The 16,994-nt window shown below is 62.6% G+C and overlaps 2 protein-coding genes across 4 annotated transcripts in view; both read left to right on the forward strand.

Annotated features, from left to right (window-relative positions):
- The window catches only part of FZR1 (fizzy and cell division cycle 20 related 1), a 30,996-nt gene extending 18,646 nt beyond the window's left edge, over positions 1-12,350 (forward strand). For 2 of the 3 annotated variants that reach the window (XM_079915924.1, XM_079915923.1), the window contains exons 2-14: positions 3,627-3,708; positions 4,865-4,990; positions 5,089-5,152; positions 5,232-5,359; positions 5,842-5,924; positions 6,327-6,510; positions 7,353-7,418; positions 7,886-7,988; positions 8,091-8,275; positions 8,423-8,656; positions 8,956-9,060; positions 9,493-9,594; positions 9,954-12,350. In XM_079915924.1, the coding sequence (XP_079772050.1) occupies positions 3,640-3,708; positions 4,865-4,990; positions 5,089-5,152; positions 5,232-5,359; positions 5,842-5,924; positions 6,327-6,510; positions 7,353-7,418; positions 7,886-7,988; positions 8,091-8,275; positions 8,423-8,656; positions 8,956-9,060; positions 9,493-9,594; positions 9,954-9,995 (1,491 nt within the window). In that variant the 5' untranslated portion in view covers positions 3,627-3,639 and the 3' untranslated portion in view covers positions 9,996-12,350. The remainder of the gene's footprint in view (positions 1-3,626; positions 3,709-4,864; positions 4,991-5,088; positions 5,153-5,231; positions 5,360-5,841; positions 5,925-6,326; positions 6,511-7,352; positions 7,419-7,885; positions 7,989-8,090; positions 8,276-8,422; positions 8,657-8,955; positions 9,061-9,492; positions 9,595-9,953) is intronic. The other variant, XM_079915925.1, reaches the window with a different exon arrangement.
- Positions 12,351-12,676: 326 nt separating this feature from the next.
- Positions 12,677-16,681, forward strand: TEKTIP1 (tektin bundle interacting protein 1). Its single transcript, XM_079915941.1, is given in 5 exon segments — positions 12,677-13,662; positions 15,924-16,134; positions 16,137-16,173; positions 16,271-16,438; positions 16,441-16,681. Coding segments are annotated over 5 exon segments (783 nt in total). The 5' UTR covers positions 12,677-13,528; the 3' UTR covers positions 16,674-16,681.
- Positions 16,682-16,994: the final 313 nt, after the last annotated feature.

The raw sequence follows: 16,994 nt of genomic DNA on the forward strand, positions 1-16,994 counted from the left end.
TAACAAATTATTACAAACTCAGTGGCTTAAAACAACAGAAATTTATTCACACAGTCCTGGAAGTCAGGAGACTGGCTCGAGCCTCACGGGGCTAAAATCCAGGCGTAGGCAGGGCTAGTCCTTCCGGAGGCTCCAGGGAAGCATCTGTTCCCGCCTTTTCTAGCTTCTAGAGGCGCCGCCTTCCTGGCTCGCGGCCCCTCCTGCATCCTCACAGCCAGCAGCGCAGCATCTCCCGTCTCTCTCTGCCTCTGACCCTCCGCCTCCACTGGGCCCCCCGGGACATCCCCATCCCAGGGGCCTTAACCCCATCTGCAAAGCCCGTTCTGCCATATAAAGGAACATACCCAGAGGCTGGGGACTAGGAACATCTCTGACCCTCAACAGACACATCTGTCAGCAGTGAGACGTCTGCCAGCTGCATGGGCTTCTGTAGACTGTCCCGTTGGGACGTCGCGGGCAGATGGAGGGGGGTGCGCCACACTGGGCGTACTCGCTGGACTCGGATTCAGCGCACCCCCTGTGCAAGGACACGTGGTGTCTTAGGAGCAGCTTCTTTGCGCATCCCAGGAGACTAGTCTCCCGCCCCATGTGCTCCGAGATGACCGCGGTGCTTTGGGCTCTGCTTAGGTTCTGGCGTGCGGGCGGCATCCGAGCTGTTGTCTGGGCCCTGCCGTCTGACCACGTAGGGAGCCGCTGGGGTCTTTGGCACGGTGACTTTGGTCTGTGAACGGAGGGGCCGTGGTTTCCGTCGGAAGTGAGCTCACGTGGACCGAGAGGCTTAGACGGCTGATGAGGAGGCCCCTCGTTCCCCTGGGCCCCGCCGGCCCCGAGCTGTAGCCTAGCAGTGGGGGCCCTGGAGGTGGTACTGCCGAGCGCACAGCCGAGTGTGCCTGCACCTGCTCTCCCGAGGGCTCACTGCCCGGCGGGCGGCACACGAGGCCCTGGTCAGGGCCGCCGTGGTTGACCACACACGTTGGGCTGGGAAGTTAGCCAGGCTCTCTGAGCCTTATTTCCGTGTCTGCAGAGCAGGGACAGCCAACTGGCCCAGCTCTGGAGCTGCTAGAACAGGGCCGTGACAGCTCTTCCTGGTGTCCAGCCCCACTCGAAGCCCGTTCACGGGCCACTCAGTCACCGAGGACGCCGGCCCTGCTGGGGCTTGGTTCTGGCTTGCACTTGGCCTGGCACTGTGGTGCGAGACGGCCGGGTCCGCGCTTGGGAAACGGTCCCCTGAATGGGTGTCTCCCCCCCAGGCCAGATGCTCAGATGGGCGCCTTTGTGTCCCGCTATGGCTCTGCTGCCCAGGAGCGGTCGGGTGTGGTGAGGGCTTGCGGGGGGCCCTGGGTGGGCGCGTTGGGAGGGGGAGGTCAAGACCAGAGACGGAGACAGCCATCCGTCATTTCAGAGACTATGTTCTGGGGCCAGAACGGACAAGATGTGTCTAGGGACCCCTGCTGGGGCAGGAAGCCGTTGGCCAACAAGGGGGTGCCTGCTCCCAAAGGTTTACCTGAAATGAGGAGGGGGCGGAGGTGTTGCAACCCCGCTTCTCACTGAAGCAGGAAGCCCGCTGTCTGTCGATGACAGGGCATGGGTGGCTCTGGGCCAGCACGGGCTCAGAAGGGCCCCAGGCTGAGTGGAGGGAGGGCCGTGGGCACGGGGGCGGGTGGGCATCCAGGCAGGAGCCCTGTCTGTTCCCCCACCTGACCCCTTGCCCAGCTTCAACAGCCTCATCTTTGCGAGGGGGTGCAGGCATCCAGTTCACAGGGCCGCGTGGAGGGAACACGGAGTAAGATAGGCACGCTGAGGTGACCAGTGGCTGTGTTACTGTCCCGTGGGGTCTAACCCGACTGGCTCTGCGTCGGCCGAGCATCTGGCTTTGGGCCAAAGCCACACCAAGGCAGCCCTGTGCATCACATAATCCCGGTGAGGGACAAGGACCTGACAGGCTCGTGCCGGTGCTTCAGCCCAGGGTTAGGCCCAGGAGCTCGGAGAGGCCATTTGGGGGCACGAAAGTAGCAGTTCAGCAGATCGGCCTGAGTGTCTCGTAGTCTCCTGGTCACACAGAGACGCGAGCGCTGGACTTTCCTCAGGTGTCTTTTTTTTTTTAAGGGCAAACGTTCTCTCTGGTTTACTTTCTGTCTGTATGGACTTGACAGCTCTGGGACCTCTCATGAGTGGAATCACACAGTATGTGGCCTTTTGTGTCTGGCTTATTTCACTCAGCATCATGTCCTTAAGGTTCATCCATGGTGTAGCAGGTGGCAGAATCTCCTTCCTTTTCAAGGCTGAGTAATATTCCAGGGTGGGGATGGAGCATGCCTTGTTTATCCGTTCACTGTGGGTGACACTTGGGTTGTTTCTCTTCTTAGCTTTTGTAAATAGTACTGGTAAGAGCCTCTGAACATTAGCTTCTGTGTGGGTCTGTTTCCTTTCTCTGGGGTGTATATCTCAAAGTGCAGTTGCTGGGTCTCGTGGCTGTGTGTATTTGATTTCTTGAGGAGCTCACAGGGGCAAGGGGATGGGGAGGGAATGTTTCATGGGGACAGGGTTTCAGTTTGGGAAGACGAGAAAGTTCTAGAGGTGGATGGTGGGGATGGTTGCCCAACAACGTGAATGGACTGAATGCCGCTGAGCTGTGCACCTAAAAATGGTGAAGATGGTGAATTTTATGTTACGTATATTTTACTCTCATTTTTTTTTTTTTACCGTCATTTTTTTTTTTTTTTTTTTTTAAAGGCAAGTGTGGAGGGTACTACACCTAGGAATTTGTATTTGTAAACTTAATTTCTGGCCAGCCTTCACTTTTCCAATTCTTGATACTTGGTCAGTTGTCAGAGCAGCGCCGGCCTGGAGGCTCGGGGGCCGGAACTAGCCAGCACTGCCTGCGTCCAGCCCTTGGGCTGCAGCCGGAAGCGTAGGGTGACCGTGATGGCGCGAGGCCGGGGGGTAGGGGCAGAGCAGGCGCAGGGCAGGAGGCTGTGCTCGGGGGGGGGCCCCCCTCGGCGCCGCCCCCCGCCCCGAGCCTCAGGCATCCCTGGACTCTGGCCTGCCATCCCCCGGGAAGGGCACCCTGCCCTCTGAGGCGTCTGCTCTTCCCTCCCTGGAATGCTCCTCGGCGCCCCTCGCTGCCGCACTCTTGCTCCTCTTCCTCAGAGGCCTCCCCAGGCGGTCGGGGGAGCTGGTGGGAGCTGGGCAGAGGCGTGTGTCCGCTGGAGGCCACCATCCCCCGCCCCAGCAGGCCCTGCGCCCGGTCAGCTCCGCAGACCCCGACTGACGGGCCGCCCTGCCTCCCTCACAGGGGCGAGGACGAGGCCCCAGGGGCGGCTCACGGCCTCGAGCGTCTGAAGCAGGAAGGCGACGAGATGGGTGCCTGTGGGGGATGGGGGGGCCTGGGGTAAGCGGGCGACTGGCCAGAACCAGGACAAAGGCGTGCGGGCCCGGTGGAAGGTTCCTGCAGAACAACCAGAGAGGAGCCTGTTTGTCCCTGTCACGTCCCGCTGGGCTCCTGGGAGGGAAGGGCCCCCACCTGGCAGGGGACTTGGCTGTCCCCGAGGAGCGCCCTGTGCTCGCCAGGCGGCAGTGGGGACCGCTGCCTGCTGGCGCCGACCTCTCCCGCCCTTCCCGCCCAGGCTGACGGCCGCCATGGACCAGGACTACGAGCGGCGCCTCCTCCGGCAGATCGTCATCCAGAACGAGAACACGATGCCGAGCGTGAGTACCCAGGGCTGCCCCGCCGGCGCTGTCCGGGCCCGCTGGAGCCGGGGAGAGTTGGGGCGCGGGGGGGCGGGCAGCTGCTGGGCTTTGGCCCTCGGAGAACAGAGGTGCCGACAGGCGACAAACACGTCCTCCCCCTCGGCGGCATGGCCACGCCAGGTGTGAGATCCCCCAGCACCTCCCTGCACTGCCCTCCGTTGCCGGGGCCACAGACCCCTCATCCTCGTGGGCAGCCAGGGCAGAGGAGTGATGGTGGCACGGGAGGGCCCTGTTTTGCTCTTTCCTGCGTCCCCACCCCCTCCGCCGTGTTGTGTTTCTCTGTCCTGGGCTCCCGACACGTTGCAGGCTGTGCCCGCCAGTTCTCAGCGCTCTCAGCTCCGTGCTGGGCCGTCCAGGGCGGGGCCCTTCCTGCCTCTTCCGGCTTCTGGTGTTGCCGGCAGTCCTAGGCTTACAGACCCACCCTCCAGTCTCTGCCTCATCTTCACGTCCCCCCTCACTCTGTGTACCGGTGTGTCTGTCTCTTCTGAGAACACCAGGCCTTAGATTTAGGGCCACCCTGCTCCAGTATGACCTTGTCTCAACTTGATGACACGTGCAAAACCCCCTTTCCAATTAAGGTCACATCCCAAGTATCAGGGTTTGGGACTTCAGCATATCCTTTTGGGGGACACAGTTCAACCTACAGCAGATCCCTTGTAGAAAAAGGGACATTCCTGGGACATTCGCACTGCCTGGTTCTGGGGCTGAGTCGTGGTCTGATGGGGGAATAGCCTTGTGTGTGGGGAATGGGGCTGGCAGGACGACAGGCTCTCAGCGTCCGGGGACAGATGCTCTTTGTTCTGTGCTGTCAACGTTCCCGTCCTTTGGTGACCGCTGAGAAACGGATCTCAGCACGTGGCGGTGTCCATGGTCGGGCTTTCGCTCCCCGGCCTCTTCCCACCCACGGAGCCGGACAGACGAACTGAGCCCCAGACATGGTGCCGCTAGCAGGTTCCAGCACGTGGGTCACTACCAAGATCAAACCCTTGTTCAGCGGCCAGAGGCCAAGGGCGAGGAGGCACAGTGGGCGGGGCCTCAGTCGGGGAGGAGAGAGGGTGGCCTTGGGGCGCTCTGGGGGCTCTGAGGCACCCAGCCCACCCTGCTGTCTTTCCAGGTTGCAGAGATGCGGCGAACCCTGACACCCGCCAACTCCCCCGTGTCCTCCCCCAGCAAGCACGGGGACCGCTTCATCCCCTCGAGAGCCGGCGCCAACTGGAGCGTGAATTTCCACAGGATCAACGTGAGGGGGTCGGGAGAGGGACCCTGACCGCGCAGCCTTGGGGCACGGGCCGGGTCCTTCCCACTCAGCCCTACCTCCTTCCCCTCCCTGTCCCGCAGGAAAATGAGAAATCTCCCAGCCAAAACCGGAAAGCCAAGGACGCCACCTCGGACAACGGCAAAGGTCGGGACTCAGGTACCCCCGCCCCCCGCCCCCTCCGCCCCAGCCCCCAGCCCAGCCTCACGGAGCTTGGTGCCCACAGACGGCCTGGCCTACTCGGCTCTGCTGAAGAACGAACTGCTCGGTGCCGGCATCGAGAAGGTGCAGGACCCGCAGACGGAGGACCGCAGGCTGCAGCCCTCCACGCCTGAGAGGAAGGGCCTCTTCACGGTGAGCCCCGCTGGCTGCCTCCGGTCTCAGCCTCCGCGGGCATCTCCTCCCATCTCAGCCCTGCCGGGGGGCTGGAATACAAGAGGCCCGGGGGCCCACTTAACCCCGTGCCCCGCACCAGGCCTGTCGCCCTTCTGCGCGCCTGCGGGTTGGAGGGACCTAGGACCAGGGCGGATGGGCGGGGCCTCAGCCTGAGCCACCCCGCAGCCCACCTCCCCATTTGGGCCCTGGAGCAGCGCCAGAAGGCCTGGCTTGGGTCCCTCAGGAGACGGGGCTGAGGGGCTGGTGGCTGCATGGGGGCTGGAGAGACAGGCTGATGCCAGCAGCCCTGCAGGAGGACGCCTTGGGTGCGAGGCTTGGTTTGCCCGGGACGCGCATCTCTAGTCAGAGCCCCTCCCAGTTTCGGCGCACCCTGGACTCAGGCACAGGGCACAGGGCTTCCGGGACGCAGCATCCACTCAGTGGGTGTCCCCTGCCCCCAGTATTCCCTCAGCACCAAGCGCTCCAGCCCCGACGATGGCAATGACGTGTCTCCCTACTCCCTGTCCCCCGTCAGCAACAAAAGGTGAGTCCAGACCTGCACTGGCCGGGGTTGGGGCTGGGGGGCAGCTGGCAGGGCCCGGGAGCTGCCATCAGTTCTAGAGCTGTGTACGGGGTACGGGGTGGCCCAGAGGACCCCCCTCATTGGGGACTTGCTGCGGGCCCAGACCAGGTGCTGGGAGCCCGAGAGGGGTCCTGCAGGAGGCGCCGGGCAGAGGGGAAGGCGGGGCTGTCGGAGCTCAGGGCAGCTGAACATCCAGTGGTGGAGGGGTCGGTGGCCGTGGGGTCACCCACGGGTTTGGGATCACAGAGTGACAGAGTCGGGACAAGTGGGAAATGACGCAGCCTCCCAGGGCCACCGGGAGGAGATGGCATCTCTGCAGTTCTGTGCAATTGTTGCCTAATCTCTGCCTCGGTCTCCCTGCAGTCAGAAGCTACTGCGGTCCCCACGGAAACCCACCCGCAAGATCTCCAAGATCCCCTTCAAGGTCCTGGATGCGCCCGAGCTGCAGGACGACTTCTACCTGAACCTGGTGGACTGGTCATCCCTCAATGTACTCAGCGTGGGGCTGGGGACCTGCGTGTACCTGTGGAGCGCCTGCACCAGCCAGGTGGGCGCCGCTGAGCCTGTGCGCATGCGCACGGGCTTGGGGGCAGCAGAGCGGCTTCCTGCGGTAGCCGGGCCGGGGCCTGTGTGAAGGGTGGGAGTGTTGCCGGGGGCCTCCAGAGCCTGGGGCAGCTCCCGGCCACCCCCTCCTCCCAGGCCTGTCTCCTCAGTGTGCAGACTCTCCTGGGGTCGGTCAGCAGGGGTGAGCGGAGGCCCACGCCCATCCCTCCCTGGGCTGGCTTCCGAGAGTCAGGAGTCCTTGCTCCCCGGCCTGAGCTCCAGCCTCCGCCCGTGCCAGCAGAAGAGGCACGGTGTCCGGGCCCGGCTGAGTGCAGTGTCCCCCACCCAGCAGTAAATGCCTCGGAGTGGCTGCTGGACACGTGGGCTCAGGGTCTGCAGGGCACAAAGACCCTGCAGGTGGGGTGTTTGAGGGACAAAACCAGATGCAAGTGGGTTCAGAGAAGGTGAGCGAAGCCAGCACAGGGAGGCCGGCACGCGCGCGCGCGCACACACACACACACACACACACACACACACACGGCACGGCACGGCACGGCACGGCAGCCTGTGGCCAACACCTGCTGCAGGGATCCCTCCGCCCCCGGGCGTGATGCTCGCGTCCCTCCAGGCTCTGTGCAGTCAGCATCCCTGTGCTTGGGTGTGTCCCCTCCTGGCCTGTGGCTTCCCGAGCCTCCTAGCTGCCTTCTACTGGGTCCCAGCACTGATGCCAGTGCCCCCAGGCCTGAGGTGTGAATGAATGAATGAATGGGTAGACAGACAGATGGATGAATGGACAGTCTGAACCTTGAAGGAGCAGTGGGCACCAACTGCTCCCCCTTCTGCTAGGTGACCCGGCTCTGTGATCTCTCCGTGGAAGGGGACTCGGTGACCTCCGTTGGCTGGTCTGAGAGGGTCAGTACACTAGCCCTATCACCCTGCTGGGCAGGGTTGGCCCAAGGGACGTCGACCGGCCCTCACTGGAGGGGCCCTCGGCAGTGTTGGGGGCCTTGGAGACCCAGAGGAGCCAGAATCTGGCCTTGTGGTCACTGTCCAAGCCCCAGTGACACCTGTGCCCCCAGCTGTCCCCAGCCTGGTAGAGATGGTTGGAGTGACAGAGACTCTGGGGCAGGCTCGCTCCACATGTTGAAGCATGCAGATCTTGGGACACATTGCATGGATTTTAATAGTTCCACTCTCTGTACGACTGTCTGCCCAGAAAGTTCCTAGGAGGGGTGTCCGAAGGGGCGCGTGTTAGAGACCTTGAAAGAAGTGGGCCCAAGGCTCTGCCGTGGGGAGGTGAGGGGAGCTCCCCGGCCGCCCAAGCAAGGGGTCCCCACACAGGGGCCTGATGCCCGCTCTTGCCCGTTTTGTTGTCCTAGGGGAACCTGGTGGCCGTCGGCACACACAAGGGCTTCGTGCAGATCTGGGATGCGGCTGCAGGGAAGAAGCTGTCCATGCTGGAAGGCCACACGGCGCGCGTCGGTGAGGAGCCGCTCGGGGCCTGGGGGTGGGTGGGTCCCGAGGGGCCGGGCGGGTCCCGAGGGGCCAGGCCACGTCCTCATCCCACCCTCTGCCTGGCCGCAGGGGCGCTGGCCTGGAACGCCGACCAGCTCTCATCCGGGAGCCGGGACCGCATGATCCTGCAGAGGGACATCCGCACGCCGCCCTTGCAGTCAGAGCGGCGGCTGCAGGGCCACCGGCAGGAGGTGTGTGGGCTCAAGTGGTCCACGGACCACCAGCTGCTCGCCTCAGGGGGCAACGACAACAAGGTAGGCCCAGCCCCTGCCCTCCCTCCCTCCCCGCCGGCCCCCGTGCCGTGGAGTAGGGGTGACGGGTGCACCCCAAGGGAGGCCAAGATGGGCCCTGCCTTCCCTTGGGGGCCAAGCTGCCCGGGCCTCACAGCCCCGTCCCTGCAGCTGCTGGTCTGGAACCACTCAAGCCTGAGCCCCGTGCAGCAGTACACAGAGCACCTGGCGGCCGTGAAGGCCATTGCCTGGTCCCCGCACCAGCACGGGCTGCTGGCATCTGGCGGCGGCACAGCCGACCGCTGCATCCGCTTCTGGAACACTCTCACGGGGCAGCCGCTGCAGTGCATCGACACCGGCTCCCAGGTGTGCAACCTCGCCTGGTCCAAGCACGCCAATGAGCTGGTGAGTGCGGGGCGCAGGAGGCCAGGCCCCAGCTGTCCAGGTCTGGCAGAAGCTGACCCGGTACCTGTGCCCAGTGACTGCAGGAGAGGCCCGAGGGCTCTCATGTGCAGTGTGGTTCCCTGTCTGGAGCCAGTCATCGACCAGGGTGTGGGGTTGAGGGCTGACACCTGTGGTCTCTGCACCCTGTGGGCGCGCCTTGGTGTCCTTGTGCCTCGGTGGGTGTGTCTGGGGGGGTCTGTGCCCTGGGGCCACTGGAGGGGGGAGCCCCAGGCTCTGACAGCGTTCTCTGTGTCCCCTAGGTGAGCACGCATGGCTACTCGCAGAACCAGATCCTCGTCTGGAAATACCCATCCCTGACACAGGTGGCCAAGCTGACCGGGCACTCCTACCGGGTTCTCTACCTGGTGAGTCTCCCCAGCTGGGCCCTGTTCCTCCACCTGGAACAGGCTCTGGGACTGGACTGCAGGGTGCGGCAGCATCACTCTGAATCTGCTTCACCAGCGCCCCTGCGCTGTGAGCAGGGGCAGCTCCGCCTGCCTTTATAATCTCCAGGTGTTCGTTTCCACATAAAAATAGAAGATGCCACGAATAACCCACATCCAGCCCCTCAGATCACCTCTAGATGTTTCACCAAATAACCACTTGCACGTGTCTGGAGAAAGCCCCTCCCCAAATCCACTCACTCTTCAATATTTTGGTTTTTTCTAGAAAAAAGTTCTGTGCTTAAACCAGCAAATCCTTTGCCCAGTTGCACAGAGAGGGGTGTGGCATCCTTTGTGTTCTCATGGCTTTGCCCGTAGGCCACAAGGACAGAGGGGGTCTCTCTTCTCCCGCAGGCCATGTCCCCTGATGGAGAGGCCATAGTCACTGGTGCTGGAGATGAAACCCTGAGGTTCTGGAATGTCTTTAGCAAAACCCGTTCGACAAAGGTAAAGTGGGTCGGTATCAGCGCCAGATGTTCCCCCACGTGTGTGCCCTCAGCCTGTCCTGGGGCCTCCTGCCCCACCCCCGCCGCTCAGCCAGCCCCAGTCACCCCGTCAGCTGTGCCCTCCCCGGGATCCCCACACCCCCTCTCTCCTCCTGCATCACCTGGTGTCCCTGCACATCCTGGGGCACTCGCCGCGCAAGGTGCCCGCACAGGCCCCTCCTCAGGCCCGGAGCCTCGGGGTCCCTCCAGGCAGAACTTCCTTCCCGTGCCCAAGCGGCTGGCGCCCAGCCCAGCGGCCCAGCCTCGAAGCTGGCCCCTGCGGGAGGTCACCGGACCAAGGGCTCAGCGTCGCTCCTGTGTGCCCTGCAGGAATCCGTGTCCGTCCTCAACCTCTTCACCAGGATCCGGTAAACCCGTGGCCGTGCCGTCCTGGTCGCAGAGCGCCACCTCTCAGCGTGCATGGACCCTCCCCTCCCCCGAACATGGGCCCCAGAGGAAGACAGGCAGCCAGGGTGGGGCGGGAGCCGGGCCTGGAGAGACCCTGAAGGTTCTATTAAAGCCTGATTGTGAACCCTGTCAGCCGGTGTTTGGGGCGGGGCCGGGCTCGGGCACCAGCAGTAGTGGGGCCTCCGGATCCCTCCACCCTGGGTGGCCCCGGCTCGGACAGCTGTTCTCGGAGCGGGATGGACGCCTCCTGGATGCCGCCTCCTTCCGTCCGTGTCCATCACCGCCTCGCTGGGGCTTCAGGCTCTGCCCGGAAGCTCGTGCTCACTGCTGCCCACACCTGCTACGGGACAGACGGCTGGACACCAGGCCGGTCGGCCGGGGAAGGGCCTGGCAGGATGGCAGCTCAGGTTGGCCCGTGAATCGAAATGACGTCCCCACTCGAGAGGTTTCTTTGCAGCCACCTCTGCTCTCCCTGTCCCAGCAGCCGACCGCTGGCTCTTTCAGGGGCACGGCGTTGGGAGCAGGCCACACGCCAAAGGAGGTCACCTTGAGACGGACTTGTTGTCTGAGGGAGACTGATGTGGGACCTGTTCGCCATGATGGCTCGCCCCAACTGTCCTTGTCGCTCACGGGGTCACAGCCGACTGTGGTTCTTGCAGCTTGCTGGGCGGCCGGTCAGGGTAACCTGAGGACAGAATTGACCCTGCGGGTCAGGTCCTGTGGGCGCCCAGCCCTCCTCCCCAGCCCCTTCTCCTCCAGGCCACCCTAGTGGGTCCTGTCCATCTGCGCCTTCGGCTGCGGGAGGGGGCACCTGAGGGTTCCCCCAGAAGCTTCCTGAGCTCCCCCTGACTCTGGGCCCACCTCATTGTCCTCTTCTGCCCTGTTCTCAGGTGAGACGGAGGAGGGAGGTGGGGCCGGTGTGTGGCCAGGGGCCTGAGCAGCCACCCTGCCTCTCCTCCTCTCCCTCCCTCTCCCCTTCCCAGGTCGGAGGACATTGATGGACGTGGCCTGGGCAGGGCGGGGGTCCAGCGTGGCCAGGGGGGCCCCACAGAGTCCCATCGGTCACCCCGGCTCTGCCGGAGCCCCCGCTCCTCCGGTTGTGAGGGCCTTGTGCTCTGCTCAGCCAGCCACACGTGTGCATGTGTATATGTGTATCTGTGACTTTCCTTTGGATTTGTTTCTGTGTTTCTGTAAATCAGTCCCCAAAATGTTAAGGCTTGCTGGGGGAGAGCAGTGGCCCACCCCTACCCCTGGGGGAGACAGAAGTCACAGCTCTTAAGGTCTTCTTCAGAGGGGCAGGCGGCTGAGCCTGCATGAACTTGGGGAAGGGTGGGTCCTGCCTCCCGGCCCATCCCGGCTGCTTGCTGGGGACGGGCGGGGACGAGCAGGGACAGTGTACATAGATGTGTGTATTCCGATGGGTCCAGATTTTATTTTTGTTTGTTTGAGTTTTGTTGTGTTTTTTTTTAAATAAGCGAGCAGTCCTTTGTCTACCGCACGCCTGGCGCAGGTGAACCTCGCTCCTCCTGGAATTCAGCATCGCCGTCATTAAACCATGTGCGTCGTGCCCAGCTGGGGCTGCCTGTCTCTCGATCCATCTGGAGTCTGCACACACCGGGACCCCAGAGCGGCCTGAATGTCACAAACCGGTGGGGAGTGGCTGGCTCTGGGGGAGAGGCTGCGGGAGCCACTCACAGGCGGTCAGCAGGGGGCGCCGGGGTCCTTGAATTCATGCCCCCGTGATCCAGGCCAGTCCTTGCAGCCAGGCTGGTTCTGTTGGGAAGTGGAGGGTGGGCCCGGGGCTGGTGGTCTGAGCACATAGCGAGGCCTGGCCCGGGGTAGAGGGGGCGGCACCTCTGCCTGACAGATGGGCTTCCGGGGCCAGCAGGGACACTGCTGGCCCAGCACCCTCTGCGTGGGGAGGGCCAGGAGGCCCCAGGGAGGAAAGCAGCCTGGACCAGAGGGGTTGTGACACTGGGTGGGCCTGCGGGCCCAGGGGCCCCAGGGGTCTTGAGAAGGAAAGGAGGTGAGGCTCTCTGCAGTGAGCAGCTGCCCACAACTGGTGGCGCACCCCATGCCCTGCCCGCAAGCCCGGGAAGATCCCCATCCTGGGCAGCCGGGGACAAGGGAGGCCAGAGCCCAGACCTGCCCTTGAGGAGCTTCTGTATGTCAGGGAGTGGACGACAGAGTGTAAGTGCATGTGGCCGTCACGGTGTGAAGGGTGGCGTGGGCCTTGGGAGAGGGCAGCTTGAGCCCAGGGCTGACGTGTCAGCAAGGGCCTGAGGGGGGCACGGACACACCCGGGCAGAGCTGGTGCTCGAGGCTGTGGACCCATGCAAAGGCCCTGGGGCAGGACTGTGCCTGGTGAGCTGGAGGAACAGCCAGGAGGCCCCTGTGTCTGGAGCAGAGTGAGCGAGGGGGGGAGAGGGAGGAGGGGAGGGCAGGGAGGAGACAGGGCAGGTCATGCAGGGCCTTGGGGAGGACTTGGGCTGTTACCCCAGGAGGGAGGGCGGGACCCTGGAGGGCTGTGGGCAGAGAGGGGAAGGGCCACCCTTCCCCTTGGTGTGGAGACCTGGAAACAGGTGGGCAGGGGTGCAGCGACCAGGGAGGACGCCCTGCCTGGGCAGGCAATGACAGGACTGCGGCCACAAGCAGGTGGAAATGGTGAAAGGCAGGCAGGTTCTGGATTTCTTGTGAATGTTTTAACGTGTAGTAAAATGTGTGTAACGTTTTAAGGTGTACAATCCTGTGGGTTTTAGTATATTTACTATGTTGTGCTGGCTACCACCATCTAATTCCAGAACATTCCATCACCCCCAAAAGAAGCCCCATCCCCATTATCAGTCACCCCCATCCCCTCCCAGCCCCTGACAACCATGAATCCACCCTCTGTGTCTGTGGATTTGCCTGTTCTGGACGTTTCCCATCAATGGAATCACACTTTTGTGTCCGGCTTCTCTCACTGAGCTTCGTGTTCTCCAGGTTGTGTCAGCGCGTCACCCCTTTCCATGGCTAACGTTCCAGTGTGTGGAGGGACCCTGTGTTGGGTTTCTGTCCTGCGGTTGGTGGGCATTTGGGTTGCTTCCGCTCTTTGGCTGTTGTGGATCGTGCCACTGTGAACACGTGTGTGCAGATTCTCGCGCTGGACGTATTTTGGAAACAGATGGAGGACTGGACGGGGGTGGGGTGAGAAGGGAGGACCTGGGGGCTGCAGGGCTGCTGGCCTGAGCACCTGGAAGGGTAGGGCTGAGGTTGTGGAAAGGAAATTCAGAAGCTTCGTTGGGTTTGGAGGCCCCCATGCGGCTGTGTTGGGGGGCAGAGAAGAGGTGGGAGGGCTGAGCCCCAGGTCGGCCCTACCCAGATGAGCGCCCGCCTCCTCTCTCCAGCCTCTGCTCTCCCGGCTCGGCCCCTCAGCTGGGGGAGAGGCAGTGGCCTGGATGGTGGCCAGCAGACCCAGCTGTTGCCAGGACTCCGGGCTGCCTTTGTAGCTGTCAACAATGGCCCCGCAGGCCTTGGAGGCAGGAGCCCCCGGGCACCCAGAGGCAGACATGCAGACCCTGAGGCAGGAGGCTGCCCGGCCCTACGTCCCCCGGGGGACCCTGGAAGTGAACCTCCCGGCATCTCTCTACAGGTGAGCACGTCCTTGCACCTGCACTGCCTCTTTGGGTTTGCTTCCCACCGGTGTCTTTCAGTCTCCATAGAGGTATGTGGGGGCTGCACCTGCTCCCTGCACCCTCCCCACCCACCTGCACCAGGCTTGGGACCTGGCAGGAGTGGTGGTTCACGCATGCAGGACACGCACACAGCCAGCCAGCAGAGCAGATAGGTTCCTGGGAGCCCTGCGCTGCTGGAACAACCCCACAAGGGGGCGGCCTCGAGCACAGAATTTACCTCTCCCAGCTCTGGGGGCCGGGAGCCCCAACACCAAGGTGTCAGCAGGGCTGGGGCCTTCTGAGGCCTTGAGGGAACATCTGCCCCGTGTCCCTCCTGGCTTCTGGGGGTGCTGGCAGTCCGTGGCGTCCCTTGTCTCGTGACCTCCCCTGACCATGTAGATACCCCAGCCTCACCAGGGCTCCGCATTAGGGTTGCATTAGGGCCTCCCTGACCCGGCATGACCCTATTAAGGGTCTTAAGTTATGTCTTGAGTTACATCTGCTAAGACCCTATTTGTCTTAACTTAAGATGTCTTAAGTTACATCTGCTAAGACCCTATTTCCAAGTAAGGTCATGTTCTGAGATTCCGGGTGGACGTGAACTGGGGGGACACGTTCAACCCATTAGAGGACCCATTAATAAGCGTTAATAAACTATAATGGGTCACCATGCTGCTTTACAGGAAAGGCGAGTCAGTGCCTTTGCTGCTGTTCCATTTCCAAGAAAATTAAGTAAAAAAAAAACTGCCACCACGATAGAAGCAGGTTCCCACAGGCGTGTGATGGGATGGAATGGCTCGTGCCTACACGCTGCTTCTGGAATGAAGCAGAAACCAGTAAGAATGGCGGCCCTGGTGGAGGGGACTGGCAGCTAGGTCAGGGAGACTCGCTGCTTTTTCCAGTACTTTTATTTATTTAAATGTCATTGGATTTCTTGATTCTATGTCAAAAAGGCATTCATTTATTATGAGAAAAAAATGTTTTTCAGCCATAACGCGATGTTCTTTTATTAGTTTTTTTTGAGGTGTAATTGACACAGAGACTCGCTTTTCATTGTGTGTTATTTTTGACTGTTTTAATTCCTTTTTACAAGCCAGGTGCATTTTGTAGTTTTGGTTCATTTTGTAGTTCAAAAGAGTGGGGCCTGCCAGACGGTCCCCAAACTCCCCTCCCTGCAAGTGGCAAAGCGGCCTGCGGCCACTTCCCAGAACTGACCAGGCCGAGCCCACCTCTTATGAAACACGTGGGTTTCTGGTCTTCCGTGTGGAGTGGGAACTCCAAGCAGGCACAGGGGAGAACGTTTTATCAGCAGCCCTGCTTGGACCATCTTGGGGCCACGGGCTCATTCCCTAGGGCATCTCCCTGGAGCAAGCTCGTCAGGTCAAAGCACGTGCCCATGTCTGTCTCTTGGGCAGTGGTGCTGCGAGGGTGTTCCCGAAGGATAGCTTTAGTTTTGATGGTATCTCATTGAGGTTTGATTTTTGCCATCGCTAGCATATTTCCACTTCCCTCTTTGCTCTGCCAGCCTCTGTTCCTTACACCATCCCTGCTGCCCCAGGGCCTTTGCACAAGCGGGACCCTCCTCACATCACTGCCACCGCCTCAGGGGAGCCCTCCTGATGCTTTCAGCCTGGGACGGGCTCTGGCAACAGTGGCCCCTGGAACAGGCACTCCTGTGTAGCTGCAATAGTTTCTCCTTTAAATGTGAGCTTGCCTTCACTCCCCGCTGGCCCCCATAGCTGGGCGGGTGGCGATGGCACAAGGGTTCCCCGAAGGTCTCCCTGGGAGAATGGGCTCCCCATACACTTTCCCAGTGTCCCCAACCCACGGCTCCCAGGCCAGACCAATGACGGTGAAACCTGCGCCACTCACTGAGCCATAGCTGAGACCACGTCCTCCTGGTGCACCTCCAGGCCAGGGGGGCTTCCTGGAGGAAAGGGCCTGCAGGTCTGGGAGGCTGGGCAAAGGACTTAGTAGAGGCAAGAAAAGATGAAATGTTTAGGAGGTCCTGGGGGTTGGGGAGGATGTGGCCGAGAGGAGGGGCTACAAGGGGTCAGCCTTCCGCCCTCTGCCAGCCTAGGTGGGAGGGTGTCCAGTACTGAAGGACAGACAAGGCCCGCCGCACCTCGGGCCAGGCTTCTGCATTCTGCACCCTCAGTGCTGGTGATGGGGATGAAGAGGCCCGGGGAGGGCAGGGGGGCTGAAAACTCAGTCTCTCTCCTCCCACCCCTGCCCTCAGCAATGACTACCTGTCCCAGGAGGGGCCCCGCCAGACACCGGCCATCAAGCAGGAGATGCGCTGGAAGTACACACCCATGGGACGCGACGCGGCCGGCCAGCTGTGGTACACGGGCCTGACCAACTCGGACTCTCGAGAAGCCTGGAACATGCTCCCTCGGGCTCTGGACAGCCCACACTTCGAGGCTTATGCCCGCAGGCACGGATGCCACAGCGCCCCCGGGAGCGCAGCATGCCCAGCATGCCCTCGGGTGAGTGCCCAGCCCGGCCCTCCCTGACACCAGGCTCGCCTGCAGGGGAGGGTGAGGCCCACAGGTGCAGAGATGACCCCTGACCCCTACCCCACAGCCTACACCCAGCGTCTCCGGGAGACCGCCTGGTACGACCCCATCATCCCTGCGCAGTACAGGGGCCCCCGCACACAGTACGGGAGCATGCTGTGGAAAGACAGACCCAACCGGGTCGAGGAGTACGGTGAGCTTGGGCCAGGGGCAGGCGACCCAGGGGCTGGCGGTGAGACGCTGGGGGCCAGGAGGCGGGGCCAGCCGGTGACCCGGGTCCTGGCCCCCCAGTGATCCACAGACACCAATTCGGGGTCAAGCCGCTGTGGCAGGCGTCTGACTACGGGCCATACCTGTCGGCGCCCCAGCGCCCGCGCTACACCACCCAGAACTACCGGCAGTGGGACCTGGAACCCTGCTGCCCCTCCACCAACCAGCAGCCCCGGCTCGTCTACACGCCCAGTCACTGATAAAGATCTCGTGCTGCCCGGTGTGGCTCTTCAGGGACCCGGCGCCTCTCCCCCAAGGCATCTGTCCACCTCTGGGGCTGGGGCCTGGGGAGGTCAGGCAGCCAGATGAAGGGAGCTCTGAACCAGGACCCTAGTGACCAAGCTCCAGGGCAGAGTCAGACAGACGACCTCTCCTGCCCTCGGCTCCCTCTACCCCGGGCCCCAGGCCAAGGCACAGTCCTGGCCCCAGGCGGCTCTTTACTCACTGTCAGCAGTGGCCTGGGTGCAGGGAGCCGCACTCGGGGCCCCGGCGTGCTGAGCCTCACCATCGCCACGGGCAGG

This window comes from Stenella coeruleoalba (assembly GCF_951394435.1).
Source record: "Stenella coeruleoalba genome assembly, chromosome: 3".
Taxonomy (NCBI): Eukaryota; Metazoa; Chordata; class Mammalia; order Artiodactyla; family Delphinidae; genus Stenella; species Stenella coeruleoalba.